Source organism: Grampus griseus (assembly GCF_964374135.1).
Source record: "Grampus griseus genome assembly, chromosome: 5".
Classification (NCBI taxonomy): domain Eukaryota; kingdom Metazoa; phylum Chordata; class Mammalia; order Artiodactyla; family Delphinidae; genus Grampus; species Grampus griseus.
Genome location: NC_138998.1, coordinates 72811734 through 72829492, shown reverse-complemented (window position 1 = coordinate 72829492; position 17759 = coordinate 72811734). Strand labels below are relative to the sequence as shown.

At 35.3% G+C, this 17759-nt stretch overlaps 1 protein-coding gene across 5 annotated transcripts in view; it reads right to left on the bottom strand.

Annotated features, from left to right (window-relative positions):
- LRCH3 (leucine rich repeats and calponin homology domain containing 3) overlaps positions 1–17759 on the bottom strand; it is a 116081-nt gene that overhangs the window by 36827 nt on the left and 61495 nt on the right. For all 5 annotated transcript variants that reach the window (XM_082654307.1, XM_082654309.1, XM_082654305.1 and 2 more), the window contains exons 7-10: positions 11660–11753; positions 10197–10317; positions 7464–7612; positions 3527–3603 (exon numbers count right to left, since the gene is read on the bottom strand). In XM_082654307.1, coding sequence (XP_082510433.1) covers positions 3527–3603; positions 7464–7612; positions 10197–10317; positions 11660–11753 — 441 coding nt within the window. The remainder of the gene's footprint in view (positions 1–3526; positions 3604–7463; positions 7613–10196; positions 10318–11659; positions 11754–17759) is intronic.

Sequence of the window (17759 nt, the reverse complement as noted above, 5' to 3'; positions counted from 1 at the left end):
TGATACACCACATTAACAAATTGATGGATAAAAACCATATGATAAACTCAACAGATGCAGAAAAAGCTTTTCACAAAATTCAACACCCATTTATGATAAAAACTCTCCAGAAGGTGGGCATAGAGGGAAACTACCTCAACATAATACAGGCCATATATGACTAACCCACAGTCAACATCATTCTCAATGGTGAAAAACAAACCATTTCCTCTAAGATCAGGAACAAGACAAGGGTGCCCACTCTCACCACTATTATTCAACATAGCTTGGGAAGTTTTAGCCACGGCAATTAGAGAAGAAAAAGAAATAAAAGTAAAAGTAATCCAAATCAGAAAAGAAGAAGTAAAACTGTCACTTTTGCAGATGACATGATGCTATACATAGAGAATCCTAAAGATGCTACCAGAAAACTACTAGAGCTAATCAATGAATTTGGTAAAGTAGCAGGATACAAAATTAATGCACAGAAATCTCTTGCATTCCTATACACTAACAATGAAAAATCTGAAAGAGAAACTAAGGAAACACTCCAATTTACCATTGCAACAAAAAGAGTAAAATACCTAGGAATAAACCTACCTAAGGAGACAAAAGACGTGTATGCAGAAAACTATAAGACACTGATGAAAGAAATCAAAGACAATACAAACAGTTGGAGAGATATACCATGTTATTGGATTGGAAGAATCAATACTGTGAAAATGACTATACTACCCAAGGCAATCTACAGATTCAGTGCAATCCCTATCAAACTACCAATGGCATTTTTCACAGAACTAGAACAGAAAATTTTACAATTTGTATGGAAACACAAAAGACCCCGAATAGCCAAAGCAATCTTAAGAAAGAAAAACAGAGCTGGAAGAATCAGGCTCCCTGATTTCAGACTATACTACAAAGCTACATTAATTAAGACAGTATGGTAACCAGCACAAAAACAGAAATATAGATCAATGGAACAGGAAAGAAGGCCGAGAGATAAACCCACGCACATATGGTCACCTTATCTTTGACAAAGGAGGAAAGAATATACAATGGAGAAAAGACAGTCTCTTCAATAAATTGTGCTGGGAAAACTGGACAGCTACATGTAAAAGAATGAAATTAGAACACTTCCTAACACCATACACAAAAATAAACTCAAAATGGATTAAAGACCTAAATGTAAGGCCAGACACTATAAAACTCTTAGAGGAAAACATAGGCAGAAGACTCTATGACATAAATCACAGCAAGATCTTTTTTGACCCACATCCTAGAGTAATGGAAATAAAAACAAAAATAAACAAATGGGACCTAATGAAACTTAAAACCTTTTGCAAAGCAAAGGAAACTACAAACAAGACGAAAAGACAACCCTCAGAATGGGAGAAAATATTTGCAAATGAAGCAACTGACAAAAGATTAATCTCCCAAACATACAAGCAGGTCATACAGCTCAATTTCATAAAAACAAAAAGCCCAGTCCAAACATATGCGGAAGACCTAAATAGACATTTCTCCAAAGAAGACATACAGGTTGCCAACAAACACATGAAAGGATGCTCAACATCACTAATCATTAGAGAAATGCAAATCAAAACTACAATGAGGTATCACCTCACACCAGTCAGAATGGCCATTATCAAAAAAAACTACAGGGGCTTCCCTGGTGGTGCAGTGGTTAAGAATACACCTGCCAATGCAGGGGACACGGGTTCGAGCCCTGGTCCAGGAAGATCCCACATGCCGCGGAGAAACTAAGCCCGTGCATCACAACTACTGAGCCTGTGCTCTACAGCGTGCAAGCCACAACTACTGAGCCTGCGTGCCACAACTACTGAAGCCTGCACACCTATAGCCTGTGCTCTGCAACAAGAGAAGCCATTGCCATGAGAAGCCCACACACTGCAACGAAGAGTAGCCCACACTCGCTGCAACTAGAGAAAGCCCACGTGTAGCAACGAAGACCCAATGCAGCCAAAAATAAATAAATTAAAAAAAAAAAAAAACTACAAACAATAAATGCTGGACAGGGTGTAGAGAAAAGGGAACCCTCTTGCACTGTTGGTGGGAATGTAAATTGATACAGCCACTATGGAGAACAGTAAGGAGGTTCCTTAAAAAACTAAAAAACAGGAATAAAGACGCAGACGTAGAGAATGGACTTGAGGACATGGGGGTTGGGGGGTGGGAAGGGGAAGATGGGACAAAGTGAGAGAGTAGCATTGACACTGACATATATACACTACCAAATGTAAAACAGGTAGCTAGTGGGAAGCAGCTGCATAGCACAGGGAGATCAGCTTGCTGCTTTGTGACCACCTAGAGGGGTGGGATAGGGAGAATGGCAGGGAGATGCAAGAGGGAGGGAATATGGGGATATATATATATATATAACTGATTCACTTTGTTATATAGCAGAAACTAACACAAAATTGTAAAGCAATTATACTCCAATAAAGATGTTAAAAAAAAAAAGCTGGCTTTCACCTTGAGGGTGGGTGTATCATATCCTGGGAATCTTGGGCTTTACTTATGATGGATACAGGAGGCAGGAAGGACAAAAGATAAAGCTGAGGTCCCCCCACTACAGGGAAATGTAACAAGAAATCCTTGCGTGACACTGGAATCTCAAATGACCACACTTTCAATATAAGGACACATGGTAACTAAAAAGTTATTTTGAGATAAATTTCAAAGATATGAAATGTAACTAAATCGCCATGAACTAACCAATAAGACTAAAAAGTCCAAGTTATAAGACTTCTTTCATTATTCTCCCTACATTTTCTTTATCCATCTATATTTCAGTCTCCTAAAGAACTTCAATATCCTGTCAAGTGTAAGTAAAGAATGATGTATGACACTATCTACGTGGTAAATTTACTGTTGTTTAAGAATAGGCATATCAAGTCTACCACTTTAAGATTTCATAAAAACAGAAAGGAAGCAATAAAACCAAAGGCTGGGAATTTTTCAACTATTGTCATGCAGTTTATGACAAGAAACTTTGGAATTCAAGGATAAGAAGCAGTACTCTTGAAAAAAAAAAAAGAAGAAGCAGTACTCTAAATGGCCAAGCTAAGTCTAGAAATATTGTGTAAGGCACTAATTGTAGATAAAAGATCACTTCAATTGAGATAGGAATGAGGAATATATTGCTGTCTCTGTCTGTGGCTCTGTTTCTAATCAAAAGTTTAAGTAAAATAATTGCAGGACTCTGGAAATTCACTTAGCCCTCTTTATGCATAAATCCAGACATATCACTATAAAATCTCACTGCTATTAAGTATCTTCAAATCAAATAATTATACAGGTAATGGTTTAGGTGATCTGAATTTAGAATGAATAAATCAATTTTACTTCTTTTTCTATTACATAAGCACAAAGGTATATTTCACTTAGCTCTAAATACACCATATTTAAAACACATAGTATCTAAACATCTTCATTATACATAGATCTACACAAAACCAAAATCATTTCATTACCTAATTACTGAGTTTTAAGACAGAAAGAAATAAGTAGAATTGGTTTTTCAAACCTGTTTTGATGTGAATATCTTCTCGTGTCTTCTGTTTTTTGAAATTCCCTCATGGGTACTGGCTTTACTGGTGAACCCTAGGCCAAAAAAAGAAAAACAGATCAATTTAACACATGTATCCACATGTATCCAGAAAAGTGTAATTACACAGCTCATATTCAACTTGGCATTTAGGGATCTGTATATTACACTAAAAATATTTTAACAGAAACTTCAAATGTGAATTTTCATGTTTAAAAGCATTATAGGCTGTATTACTGCTTTGGTGAAGCACAAAACTGTTCACAATCCAAAAACATTTATTTTAAAAAGAGCAGATTTTCTTCACACTGTATTTTATGAATTATAATGACCACATAGTAATATTTACTAGATGATAAGATGTGAAAGTTGAAAAGGATCTTAGAGATCATCTAGTACAAACTTCCATCTAGAACAGGAATTCCTACCAACCCTACCGTGACTTTTGCTCAGCCTCTCTTGAATATTTCTAGTAATAGGAAGTTCACTGGGGAGATTACATTTCTTTACTTCTTCATCATCATAAATTGTTACTTATGTTAGTCAGACAAATAGTCCTGGGGATGCTGGTGGAATACCAAGATAAAGCAAAAAGTAATTTCTATTTATGGTAAAATATGATATTAATTAAAAGAGAAATAGTGGCAATTTATTTATAAACTGAAGGGTAAAGGTCATTTCAAAAAACATTACCAAAGAAAATTAAACTGGCTTAAGTTATATGGACTATATACTGAAAAGTAAAATTATAAATCAAAGGTAGAGGCTCATGGGATATCACACCACCTATTTTGTCAAATGAGAATCTATAAAAATAATATAATCTTACTTCAACACCAAAAATAATCATCAAAATGGGTATTCTGGAAGGGGGAAAAAAAAACTTATCCAAAAAAAAAAAAACCCTAAAAATCAAATGTAAAACTATTTATAGTCTATCTCCAAGGAATAGGTACATCACAAATAACTAGAAAATCTTCTTTGGTGACTTACTCCAAAGGGCTAAAGCTGACTCCCGTAAAGTCTGGGCATAATGATCGTATTAAATGAGATACAATTCTAGAATCTTGATGAGAGAATAATTACTCTAATTTCAGTGAATATGACTTTTTAAGTGAACAAAAATCTCTCCTAGTATGTTAACATCAGTGACTTATCACCCTGGTTTTACAATACTGCAATCACCTAAAATTATTGCAAGGGGTACATGAAATTTTCATGACAAAATGAATGTAACATTGGTTTAATTTAAAAACTAAATATGTCATAGTCTATAAATATAAGTCATACCTTATTTATCACAGTATCACTGTGTATGTGACAGGCATTATGATAAAATTAAACAATAGCAGAGTGTTTAAAATCTCAAATTGTTTTTAACAACCCATGTTTAGGTAGTATCCAAGAATATAAAAAAGTATTTCTTCACTGGTTATTAAACCATTTTAAATAATACTGCTTTATTTTATTTTTATAGGTGCCAAACTTTAGAAAGCCTTATGACACAGAAGTCATAAAGAGCCTTATGACAGAATCATAAAAACTACTATATATAGTAGGTAGATGGAATCAAAAAACTTATTACAAATTAGCCAATGGATTAAAGAAATGATACTACAATTTTTCATCAGTAGCATAACGTGCATTTTCACTTTTAGTAGAAACACCTCATCTACACAGCCTAATTAACAATAAAATGGTCAAAGAGAAAGACCACAAGAAAAAGGATTCCCTTTTAGATTATAATGTGCATTGTTAACTTAAGCTTTATTGCAAAGTAGTTGCCCTCTGCTCTAGCAGAAGTGCTTATAGCCTGAACCACAAGTAGTTTCATTAATCATAGGTACACACTGCTATCTGTAGGCTGCAGGACTTTGATTTACAGTAGTTCACTTTATCTTCTGGTTTCACTTTTCGAGGTTTCAGTCACCCACAGTCAACCATGTTCCAAAAATATTAAACGGATAACTTCAGAAATAAACAATTCATAAGTTTTAAATTGCATGCTGTTCTGATGAAATCTCAAGCTGTCCTGCTCCATCCCACCTGGGCTGTAAAGCGTCTCTTTGTCCAGAGTATCCTGCCTGTTAGTCCGTTAGTAGCCGGCTCAGTTAGTCTCTCTTGGTTAACAGATTGACTGTCGCAGTATAGCAGTGCCTATTTTACTAAATAATGGACCCAAGTGCAAAAGTAGTGATGTTGGCAATTCGAATATGCCAAAGAGAAGTCATAAAGTGCCTCCTTTAAGTGAAAAGGTGAAAGTTCTTGAATTAATAAGGAAAGAAAAGAAATTGTATGCTGAGGTAAGATCTATAGTAAGAAGAAATCTTCTATCTGTGAAATTGTGAAGGAAAAAGACATACATGCTAGTTTTTTTCTTATATAATGTATTTTAATTAATAGCGTAGTACAGTTTTGTTTTTGTTTTTTTGTTTTGTTTTGCGGTACGCGGGCCTCTCACTGTTGTGGCCTCTCCCGTTGCGGAGCACAGGCTCCGGACGCGCAGGCTCAGTGGCCGTGGCTCACGGGCCCAGCCACTCCGCGGCATGTGGGATCTTCCTGGACCGGGGCACGAACCCTTGTCCCCTGTATCGGCAGGCGGACTCTCAACCACTGCACCACCAGGGAAGCCCTATATGCTAGTTTTGCTGTTGCAGCTCAAACTGCAAAAGTTACAGTCACAGCATGTGATAAATGAATGCTTAGTTAGGATGGAAAAGGCATTAAATTTGTACAATGAAATATTTCGAGAGAAACAACATTCATATAACTTGTTACAGTATATTGTTATAATTTTTCTATTTTATTATTAGTTATTATTCTTAATCTCTTACTGTGACTAATTTATAAATTAAACTTTATCATAGGTGTGTATGTATAAGAAAAAAACATAGTACATATAGGGCTCAGTACCATCCGTGGTTTCAGGCAACCATCCACTAGGGGTCTTAGAATGTACACCCTGTGGATATGGAGTGGGGGGAATACTTACTGTACATAACTTTATCCAGCTTTAAATACAAGAATGTCATTTGAACACCAACAAAAAATACTGTGTTCAAAAGCCTTCAGACAGGAAGACCAAGGATTTTTTTTTTTTTTTTAAAGAATGATAATAACACTCTATAACATGTCCCACTTGAAGTGACTATTCGCTGTTTCTAAAAGACTAAATACATCATTCTCCAAAAAGGCCCCAAGTGTTTCTCAAATAATCCCTGCTCAAAGCCTGGGACCAACTCCAGACATTAACATCACACACACTGAAGTGCAGCCATTTTATTATGCTGACTAGATACACTGAAGAATGCTATTTCTACTTGAGACCCTTGGGGAATTGGCAGAGATTTTGCAGTGGGCTGAATGCTCATTTGTTTTCTAAGGCAACTCAATGCTCCACTATAAGAGACATCCAAGAATTTTAATGGCAAACAATTTATATTCTGTGTGACTTCACATAAAAGCGCCAATATAATTAAGCTCATCATAAAAATTCTACGGTTAAGTTTGTATGTTGCCCCAAAAGTCAGCAGTTTGGTTCAGTTCTTAATTACTGATCAAACTATGATTTACCAGTTAATAACAATAAAAAAACAATAAGAACAACAATGAAAAGCATCATATTCCTCTGCATTTTCTTCCAAGGCATAGGACACTCTTAGGACTTCTTTTATTCCTTCTTCAAAATTCTGAAATCTGTATTTTTATTTGAAAAATAAACCTAAACTTTACTTGAGAGTATTGTCTGATTTTAAGAATAAAGCTGAAAAACTCAGTAATAAAATTAGAACTAAATATAATAAAACAAATAATTAATCCTAAACCAACAAATCACTGATATGACAGAAATTTATACTGTCATAAACTGTTTTTACTAGGGGACAGCAAAAAATTTAAGCTTAAGTGTGTATACTACCTCATGAGAAATTCGCCGTTGTTCAATATATGCCATAAACTGTGAACTGAGGCTGTCTGAGTCCAGGCCCTTGGGTGGTCTCACTTCTTCCTCTTCTTCCTCTGCAGTACAGCTGTCAATATAGTCAATCTGATCCAGATCATGTTCCACTGTTCATACGACACATACACACACAGACATCAGAAAAAACATTCAAATTAGATAGCCAACAAAAACAATGAATTGCATTCTTTCCTTTTCTGTAACATTTTCTATTCTGAAACTGGGAGGAATAAGTTTAAATTTAATAAGCCTTTATTATTTAGTCCATGGCCACTCACAAAAATAGGCTAAAGAAAAAATCTTAGTCCTAATTCACTATAAAGAATGCAGTAATTGATGGTAATTATTGGAAAACAGACCTCTAATATTTCTCTTTTCTTTGGACAGCTCTTGATTATTTTAAACAAGACAGTTTGAGTTTGTGAGACCGATAAGAAGAATAATTTTTTAAAATCGGAAAATATATATTCTTTTAGTTTTTTTTTTTTTGCATGTTTTAGGTTTGGGGCTTAATCATACCTCTTTAAAGAGCTGGGAGGCAGAAAACCTAACACAATCAACTCAAAATAAAAGTGAAAAGACAGGAGGAAAGTGGACTTGGTGATAAAGAAGTAGATACTGATGACTGTTCCCTGTCCTGTAACTGTTGTCCATAACTAGAAAAACATTTATTTTCCTATTTAGAAAATTATTTTCTAGAGGTCAGTATTGCAGATATTTTGTAGCAGTTTGTGGATGGAAGGAAATCATTTGAGGAATTTTTGCTTCTCAAAATGCTCTGGGGTGAGGAGAACATAAATAACATATAGCCACATCATTATTTCTTCTAACACAGTTGGGTGCACCCCATTAATTTGTTTTTAAGTTTAAAAAGTAACTTTTTAAAAGCCACTTTAAATGGCACACTAGAAAAAAAAAAAAAACTTACTACTAAGACGGTTTCTCCAGAGATGTATTAACTCCCAGCCATTATTGTATGGTGGTCTACAGGCTGCCTAAAAATTGCAGTTGCTGGGAATAGTAAATTTGAAGAAGTCTATTTCTTAATCTAGTTTTCTGACTCAATTATTTCTAAATAATTCCATAACAGCAGTTAATATAAAAATGAATTGACTTACCATAATTATGTAAATAGATAAAAGGCTGAAAAGGTTTTAAGTCTACATCCATGTTAGAAACCAGGTACATAAATGCATTTTTCGAATGTGCTACAACTTGTGTGACTAAATCAACAGTTCATTTTATAACTATCTCCCAAGAAAGCAGCATCACTTTTTCATACTGTCTAGAGCAGTGCTATCCAAGAGAAATAGAATGTAAGCTATGAAAGTGAACCACACATGTAATTTTAAATTATCTAGTAGCCACATAAAAAAGTCAAAAGAAAAGGTGACATTAATTTTAATAATATATTTTACTTTGTTCAATATATTTAAAATATTATTATAACATATAATCAATATAAAGTATTATTGATGTTTTACATTCTCTTTCTCATGCAATGGCTTCAAAATCTGATGTGTGTTTTATATTTATAGTACAGCTCAATTCAGAAAAACCACATTTCAAATGCTCAATAACCACATGTGGCTACTGGCACAGATCTAGAGATTATTTTAAGTCCGAAATGAACCAATGGGAAAGATATCTCATACAAAAGCAAGATTAAAATGAAAAGTACTGAAATGGTAAGTGACAGGAGTAAAAAAAGAATATAAGATGGTAAGGAAAAAAAGGCGGGGCAAACCATTTAATTGAACTCATCATTCAGAGATGAAAGGTCTTCTTAGATAATATAATAGATTTCTGGAAAATCAAAGTCATTTCTCCCTTATAGCTGGCCCTTAAAATTTAAACATTAGGATTTGGTAATTCAAACTAAAGCAATATTGAATGGAATGCTAAAATCAAGAGTCTGCTTCAGAAGCACAAGAAAGCAGAAAGAGCTCCGTTTGTTAATGAACTATAAAAATAAATTAAAAAAAATTTTTTTATTTAAATTACAAAATTTAAAATACCAGAATAAGGAAAACTTGGATTCAGATGCCCATGAAGAGCACAATTCCAGATGAAAGAAAAGGTAGACATCAAGGAATGCACTGAATTCCTAAAAGAGGACAAATAATGACCACAAACAGAATCTTTAAAAAGGAGAATAGTAGGGCTTCCCTGGTGGCACAGTGGTTGAGAGTCCGCCTGCCGATGTAAGGGACACGGGTTCGTGCCCCGGTCCGGTAAGATCCCACATGCCGCGGAGCAGCTGGGCCCGTGAGCCATGGCCGCTGGGCCTGCGCGTACGGAGCCTGTGCTCCGCAATGGGAGAGGCCACAACAGTGAGAGGCCCGCGTACCGCAAAAAAAAAAAAAAAGAATAGTACTTCAAAGAAGATCATGGTTAAATCAAGATGAAAAAAGATCTATTCCAGGTAAACTGTCTTTAGTAAAGTTTCCTCCCAAAATAAGAATAAGGGAAAAACACTGTATTTTAATTGCAAGTCTGAAACAGAGAAACTGAAATTTAACCCTAATAGAAAACTTTTTTTTTCTAATCAGATGGGAAGAGGAGGGAGGTCTTTAAAGAAAGACTGGAAGAAGCTACAGATACACAGATAAAAGGAGTGGATGTGAAAAGGCCACTTAAAAAGTCAGAGAGATTATAAAGACTTTGGATGTCGTCAGGAATCATGTTTACCTCCACCATTTGTTACTATTATACTGCTGCGATTCTCCTGGTACTGGCTTTCTCTTCGCAGTCTTTGTTCTTTAGTAATTTCTGCTACTCGAAGAGGCAGATCTGAAAATTCATCTGTAGGCTTAATAGCAGAAACATTAAAATAAATCATTTCAAGTTTTAAGACAACATGGTACTTAAAGCACAGATATAATATAAATTCATTAGAACTTACATTTAAGAAGAAATAGCAAAGTAGTTTTACAGATGCATCTAGAGATGCACATATTATCCAACAATATGAATGTACTTAATGCCACTGAAACCACTCTTAAAAATGGTTAAAATGGTAAATTTTATATGTATTTCACCACAATTTTAAAAAAGAATAGGGTATATATGACTCTATATACATACACATATGAATTTAAAGTATTGACATAAATGTATCTGTATTGATATAGCCACAATCATGTACACACCCACCCACGCACAAATACCCAAGCAATTACAAATAACAAATGGGCTGTATTCCAAAATTAATTTGCTTTAGACTCCCAATAAAACAATGTTACAAATGGTACATTACTAGTCTTGCTAAACAAAACCTTAATCATTTAACCTAATTTATAGCTAAAATATTATACCTTAGTAATTTAAAAAGAAGAGAGAAAACATAATGCTGATGATTAAAAGAGAAAAATGAGGGACTTCCCTGGTGGTGCAGTGGTTAAGAATCCACCTGCCAATGCAGGGGACACGGGTTCGATCCCTGGTCTGGGAAGATCCCACATGCTGAGGAGCAACTAAGCCCGTGCACCCTAAAGCCTGCATGTCACAACTACTGAGCCCACGTGCTGCAACTACTGAAGCCTGCATGCTGTAGGGCCTGCACACTGCAACTACTGAGCCCGTGTGCTGCAACCACGGAAGCCCGCGCGCCTAGAGCCCGGGCTCTGCAACAAGAGAAGCCACCGCAATGAGAAGCCCATGCACCACAACGAAAACCCAAACACAGCCAAAAAAAAAAGAGAGAGAGAAAAATGATATAATTAGCTGAGAAAGTTACTTATTTATCTTGAGCATGTGGATACTCTTCATTAAGGTTCCCATCTCATTACCCATCAGCCTACAGTTCTACTTTCTCACCTTACAGTACCCTTTCTACCACCTCTGCTCAAGATCATACAGGCCCTCAACGTTCAGGTCTCAGTTGTAACTGGCTCAGTTCCCATTTGACCGTCCAGGATATAAAATTATTTATACAACACAATGAGGTAACAAACATGTAAAACACACATGGTAAAAGATGGTAAAGAAACATAATATCATTTCTGATGGTAGGACTATGTGGGATTTTTACTCCTCCCTTGGCTATTCTGTATTTTATATAACAAGAAATTGAGTCCAGTTAAGACACTTAACCATTTTCATCATTTTATTTTTCCTTAAGTTATAACATGCAGAATAGAAGAAACACTTACTTCATTCCCTGACCATCTCTTATCACCACTGTCCACACTATTGAAACCTGAATCAAGGGCTCCATAGGGGCGACCTGAGTATAATTCTTCATGGCTGCCAAAAAGAAACTTTAGTTGTTATGTAAAGTTTGAGATTTTAAAAATTAACATTTGAAATAAATCAGATGCAATTTTACTAATAAACATTTTCATGGCATTCAGGGACTTAACTATTCAGAATGAAATGAATATTCGTTTAACTTTTTAATATGAAAAATTCCAAATTCAAAGAAAGTAGATAGAATAGTATAATGAACTCCCATGTACTCATTATCCAGCTCTAAAAATATCCACATTCTGACTTCATCTATTCCTCCAGCCATTCCCAATGCCCCCCTCAATTATTTTTAACAGTACTCTTTTTCTTAAAGTGAAATTTACATACATTTAAATGCACAAACCTTTGACAAATGAAAACATCTTTGTAACATACATACCTATCATGATATAGGACATTTCTACTTTGCCAGAAAATTCCCACACATCCCTTCCCAGTCAACTTCCTTTACCTCACCACTATGTGCTCCTAAGAGGCAACTACCATTCAAATTTTTTTCACCTGAATTAGTATAGAACATCCTCAAAGCTGTCCAAGATCTAATTCCTGGAACCCATAAATATGTTACTTTACATTGCAAATGGGAATTAAGGTTGCGGATAGAAGTAAGGTTGCTAATCAGGGGACCTTAAATTAGGGAGATTTTCCTGAATTATCTGAATGGGCTCGATGTAATCACAAGGTTCCTTAAACATGGAAGAGGAAAATAGAAGAGGAGGATTCAATGCTGGCTTGAGATGGAGGGAGGGGACCAAGAACCAAGGTAAGAAGACAGCCTCTAGAAGTTGAAAAAGGCAAGGAAATACATCCTACTCAAAACCTACAGAAAAGAATGCAGCTCTGCCATCATCTTAATTTTAGCTCAATGAGACCACGATTTAGACTTCTGACCTACACAACCATAAAATAATAAATCTGTGTTGTTTAGGCCTCTAAGTTTGGGGTGGTAACAATAGAAAAGTAATACAATTAGTTCTGCTTATTCCAGAATGCATAAAAATGGTATATGTACTCTTTTTCTACTCAGCATCATGTCAGTGAAATTCTTGATGTTTTTAATACCTTGGAGTAGAATGGATGAATTGTATGGTAAGCATAGGTTTAACTTAAAAAACAAAAACAAAAAAACCCTGCCAACTTGTTTTTGAAAGTAGCTGTATCATTTTGCATCCCCACCAGCAATGTATTGGAGTTCCAGCTGCCAACACTGTATTCCCAGTCATTAATTTTAGTTATTATTCTGATGGGTATAAAATGTGGTGTTAATTTGTATTTCTCTGATGACTAGTGATAATTAACATCAGTGATATTTAATACCTTTGTATGTGCTTATTGGCCGTTCATTTATCTTCTTTTGAGAAATGTCTGTTCAAATCTTTTGCCCATTAAAAAATGCAACATCAATAACCTTAAAAATATTTTGCTAAGTAAAAGAGGCCAGACAAAATGCTACATAATGTTTGATTTCATTTCTATGAAATTCTAGAAAATGCAAAACTATACTGACAGAAAGCAGATCAGTGATTGCCTGGGGCTGAGGGTGAAAAAAATATATATATCGTGATTGTGTTGGTAGTTTTGTGACTGTATTCATGTACTAAAACTCACTGAATTGCACATTAAAATGGGTAAATTTTATTATTTGTAAATTTTATCTCAATAAAGCTGTTAAAAAAAACGTGCCAATCCATTTTTCCAAAATGGATGTTCCAGTTTTACTTTTTACATATTGTATTACATAAGCAATATGAGAGCACTGGTTGTTCCACATTCTAACATTTGGTGTTCTCAGTCTTAATTTTATTCCTTCTTGTAGATGTGCAGTGGTATCTCATTACATTTCGATGATGACTAGTGATAAGCACCTTTTTGTGTGCTTATTAGTTATTTATATATCTTTCTTCGTAAAGTCTATTCAAGCCTTTTGTCCATTTTTCAACGGGGTTGTTTTTAAATTAACATCTTTATTGGAATAATTGCTTTACAATGCTGTGTTTCTGCTTTATAACAAAGTATAACAAAGTATGTTATACATATACATATATTCCCATATCTTTTCCCTCGAGTCTCCCTCCCTCCCACCCTCCCTATCCCACCACTCTAGGTAGTCACAAACCACTGAGCTGATCTCCCTGTGCTATGTGGCTGCTTCTCACTAGCTATATATTTTACGTTTGGTAGTGTATATATGTGATGCCACTCTCTCACTTTGTCCCAGCTTACCCTTCCCCCTCCCCATACCCCCAAGTCCATGCTCTAGTAGGTCTGTGTCTTTATTCCCGTCTTACCCATAGGTTCTTCATGACCTTTTTTTTTTTCTTAGATTCCATATATATGTGTTATCATACGGTATTTGCTTTTCTTTCTGACTGACTTCATTCTGTATGACAGACTCTAGGTCCATCCATCACACTACAAATAACTCAATTTCATTTCTTTTTATGGCTTGAGTAATATTCCACTGTATATATGTGCCACATCTTCTTTATCCACTCATCCGTCGATGGACACTTAGGTTGCTTCCATGTCCTGGCTATTGTAAATAGAGCTGCAAAGAATATTTTGGTACATGACTCTTTTTGAATTATGGTTTTCTCAGGGTATATGCCCAGCAGTGGGATTGCTGGGTCATATGGTAGTTCTATTTTTAGGTTTTTAAGGAACCTCCATACTGTTCTCCATAGTGGCTGTATCAATTTGCATTCCCAACAACAGTGCAAGAGGGTTCCCTTTTCTCCATACCCTCTCCAGCATTTATTGTTTCTAGATTTTTTGATGATGGCCATTCTGACCGGTGTGAGATGATATCTCATTGTAGTTTTGATTTGCATTTCTCTAATGATTAATGATGTCGAGCATTCTTTCATGTGTTTGTTGGCAATCTGTATATCTTCACTGGAGAAATGTCTATTTAGGTCTTCTGCCCATTTTTGGATTGGGTTGTTTGTTTTTTTGTTATTGAGTTGCATGAGCTGCTTGTAAATTTTGGAGATTAATCCTTTGTCAGTTGCTTCATCTGCAAATATTTTCTGCCATTCTGAGGATTGTCTTTTGGTCTTGTTTATGGTTTCCTTTGCTGTGCAAAAGCTTTGAAGTTTAATTAGGTCTCATTTGTTTATTTTTGTTTTTATTTCCATTTCTCTAGGAGGTGGGTCAAAAAGGATCTTGCTGTGATTTATGTCATAGTGTTCTGCCTATGTTTTCCTCTAAAAGTGCGATAGTGTCTGACCTTACATTTAGGTCTTTAATCCATTTTGAGTTTATTTTTGTGTATGGTGTTAGGGAGTGTTCTAATTTCATACTTTTACAAGTACCTGTCCAGTTTTCCCAGCACCACTTATTGAAGAGGCTGTCTTTTCTCCATTGTATATTCTTGCCTCCGTTATCAAAGATAAGGTGTCCATATGTGCGTGGGTTTATCTCTGGGCTTTCTATCCTGTTCCATTGATCTATATTTGTTTTTGTGCCTGTACCATACTGCCTTGATTACTGTAGCTTTGTAGTATAGTCTGAAGTTAGAGAACCTGATTCCTCCAGTTCTGTTTTTCATTCTCAAGATTGCTTTGGCAATTCAGGTTCTTCTGTGTTGCCATACAAATTGTGAAATTTTTTGTTCTAGTTCTGTGAAAAATGCCAGTGGTAGTTTGACAGGGATTGCATTGAATCTGTAGATTGCTTTGGGTAGTGGAGTCATTTTCACAATGTTGATTCTTCCAATCCAAGAACATGGTCTATCTCTCCATCTATTTGTATCATCTTTAATTTCTTTCATCAGTGTCTTAGAATTTTCTGCATACAGGTAGGTTTATTCCTAGATATTTTATTCTTTTTTTGCAATGGTAAATGGGAGTGTTTTCTTAATTTCACTTTCAGATTTTTCATCATTAGTGTATAGGATGCCAGAGATTTCTGTGCATTAATTTTGTATCCTGCTACTTTACGAAATTCATTAATTAGCTCTAGTAGTTTTCTGGTAGCATCTTTAGGATTCTCTATGTATAGTATCGTGTCATCTGCAAACAGTGACAGCTTTACTTCTTTGCCGATTTGGATTCCTTTTATTTTTCTTCTCAGACTGCTGTGGCTAAAACTTCCAAAACTATGTGGAATACTAGTGGTAAGAGTGGGCAACCTTATCTTGTTCCTGATCTTAGTGGAAATGGTTACAATTTTTCAACATTGAGGACGATATTGGCTGTGGGTTTGTCATATATGGCCTTTATTATGTTGAGGAAAGTTCCCTCTGTGCCTACTCTCTGCAGGGTTTTTATCATAAATGGGTGTTGAATTTTGTTGAAAGCTTTCTCTGCATCTATTGAGATGATCATATGGTTTTTCTCCTTCAATTTGTTATTATGGTGTATCACGTTGATTGATTTGCGTATATTGAAGAATCCTTGCATTCCTGGAATAAACCCCACTTGATCATGGTGTATGATCCTTTTAATGTGCTGTTGGATTCTGTTTGCTAGCATTTTGTTGAGGATTTTTGCATCTATGTTCATCAGTGATATTGGCCTGTAGTTTTCTTTCTTTGTGACATCTTTGTCTGGTTTTGGTATCAGGGTGATGGTGGCCTCATAGAATGAGTTTGGGAGTGTTCCTCCGTCTGCTATATTTTGGAAGAGTTTGAGAAGGATAGGTGTTAACTCTTCTCTAAATGTTTGATAGAATTCTCCTGTGAAGCCATCAGGTCCTGGGTTTTTGTTTGCTGGAAGACTTTTAACCACAGTTTCAATTTTAGTGTTTGTGATTGGCCTGTTCATATTTTCTATTTCTTCCTGGTTCAGTCTTGGCAGATTGTGCATTTCTAAGAATTTGTCCATTTTTTCCAGGTTGTACATTTTATTGGCATAGAGTTGTTTTTAGTAATCTCTCATGATCCTTTGTATTTCTGCAGTGTCAGTTGTTACTTCTCCTTTTTCATTTCTAATTCTATTGATTTGAGCCTTCTCTCTTTTTTTCCTGATGCGTCTGGCTAATGGTTTATCAATTTTGTTTATCTTCTCAAAGAACAAGCTGTTAGTTTTACTGATCTTTGCTATCGTTTCCTTCATTTCTTTTCCATTTATTTCTGATCTGATCTTTATGATTTCTTTCCTTCTGCTAACTTTGGGGTTTTTTTGTTCTTCTTTCTCTAATTGCTTTAGGTGTAAGGTTAGTTTGTTTATTTGAGATTTTTCTTGTTTCTTGAGGTAGGATTGTATTGCTATAAACTTCCCTCTTAGAACTGCTTTTGCTGCACCCCATAGGTTTTGGGTCGTCGTGATTTCATTGTCATTTGTTTCTAGGTATTTTTTTATTTCCTCTTTGATTTCTTCAGTGATCACTTGGTTATTAATGTATTGTTTAGCCTCCATTTGTTTGTATTTTTTACAGATCTTTTCCTATAATTGATGTCTAGTCTCATAGTGTTGTGGTCGGAAAAGATACTTGATAAGATTTCAATTTTCTTAAATTTACCAAGGCTTGATTTGTAACCCAAGATACAATCTATCCCAGAGAATGTTCCATGAGCACTTGAGAAAAATGTGTATTCTGTTGTTTTTGGATGCAATGTCCTATAAATATCAATTAAGTCCATCTTGTTTAATGTATCATTTAAAGCTTGTGTTTCCTTATTTATTTTCAGTTTGGATGATCTGTCCATTGGTGAAAGTGGGGTGTTAAAGTCCCCTACTATGATTGTGTTACTGTCTATTTCCCCTTTTATGGCTGTTAGTATTTTCCTTATGTATTGAGGTGCTCCTATGTTGGGTGCATAAATATTTACAATTGTTATATCTTCTTCTTGGATCGATCCCTTGATCGTTATGTAGTGTCCTTCTTTGTCTCTTGTAATAGTGTTTATTTTAAAGTCTATTTCGTCTGATATGAGAATTGCTACTCCAGCTTTCTTTTGATTTCCATTTGCATGGAATATCTTTTTCCATCCCCTCACTTTCAGTCTGTATGTGTCCCTAGGTCTGAAGTGGGTCTCTTGTAGACAGCATATATACGGTC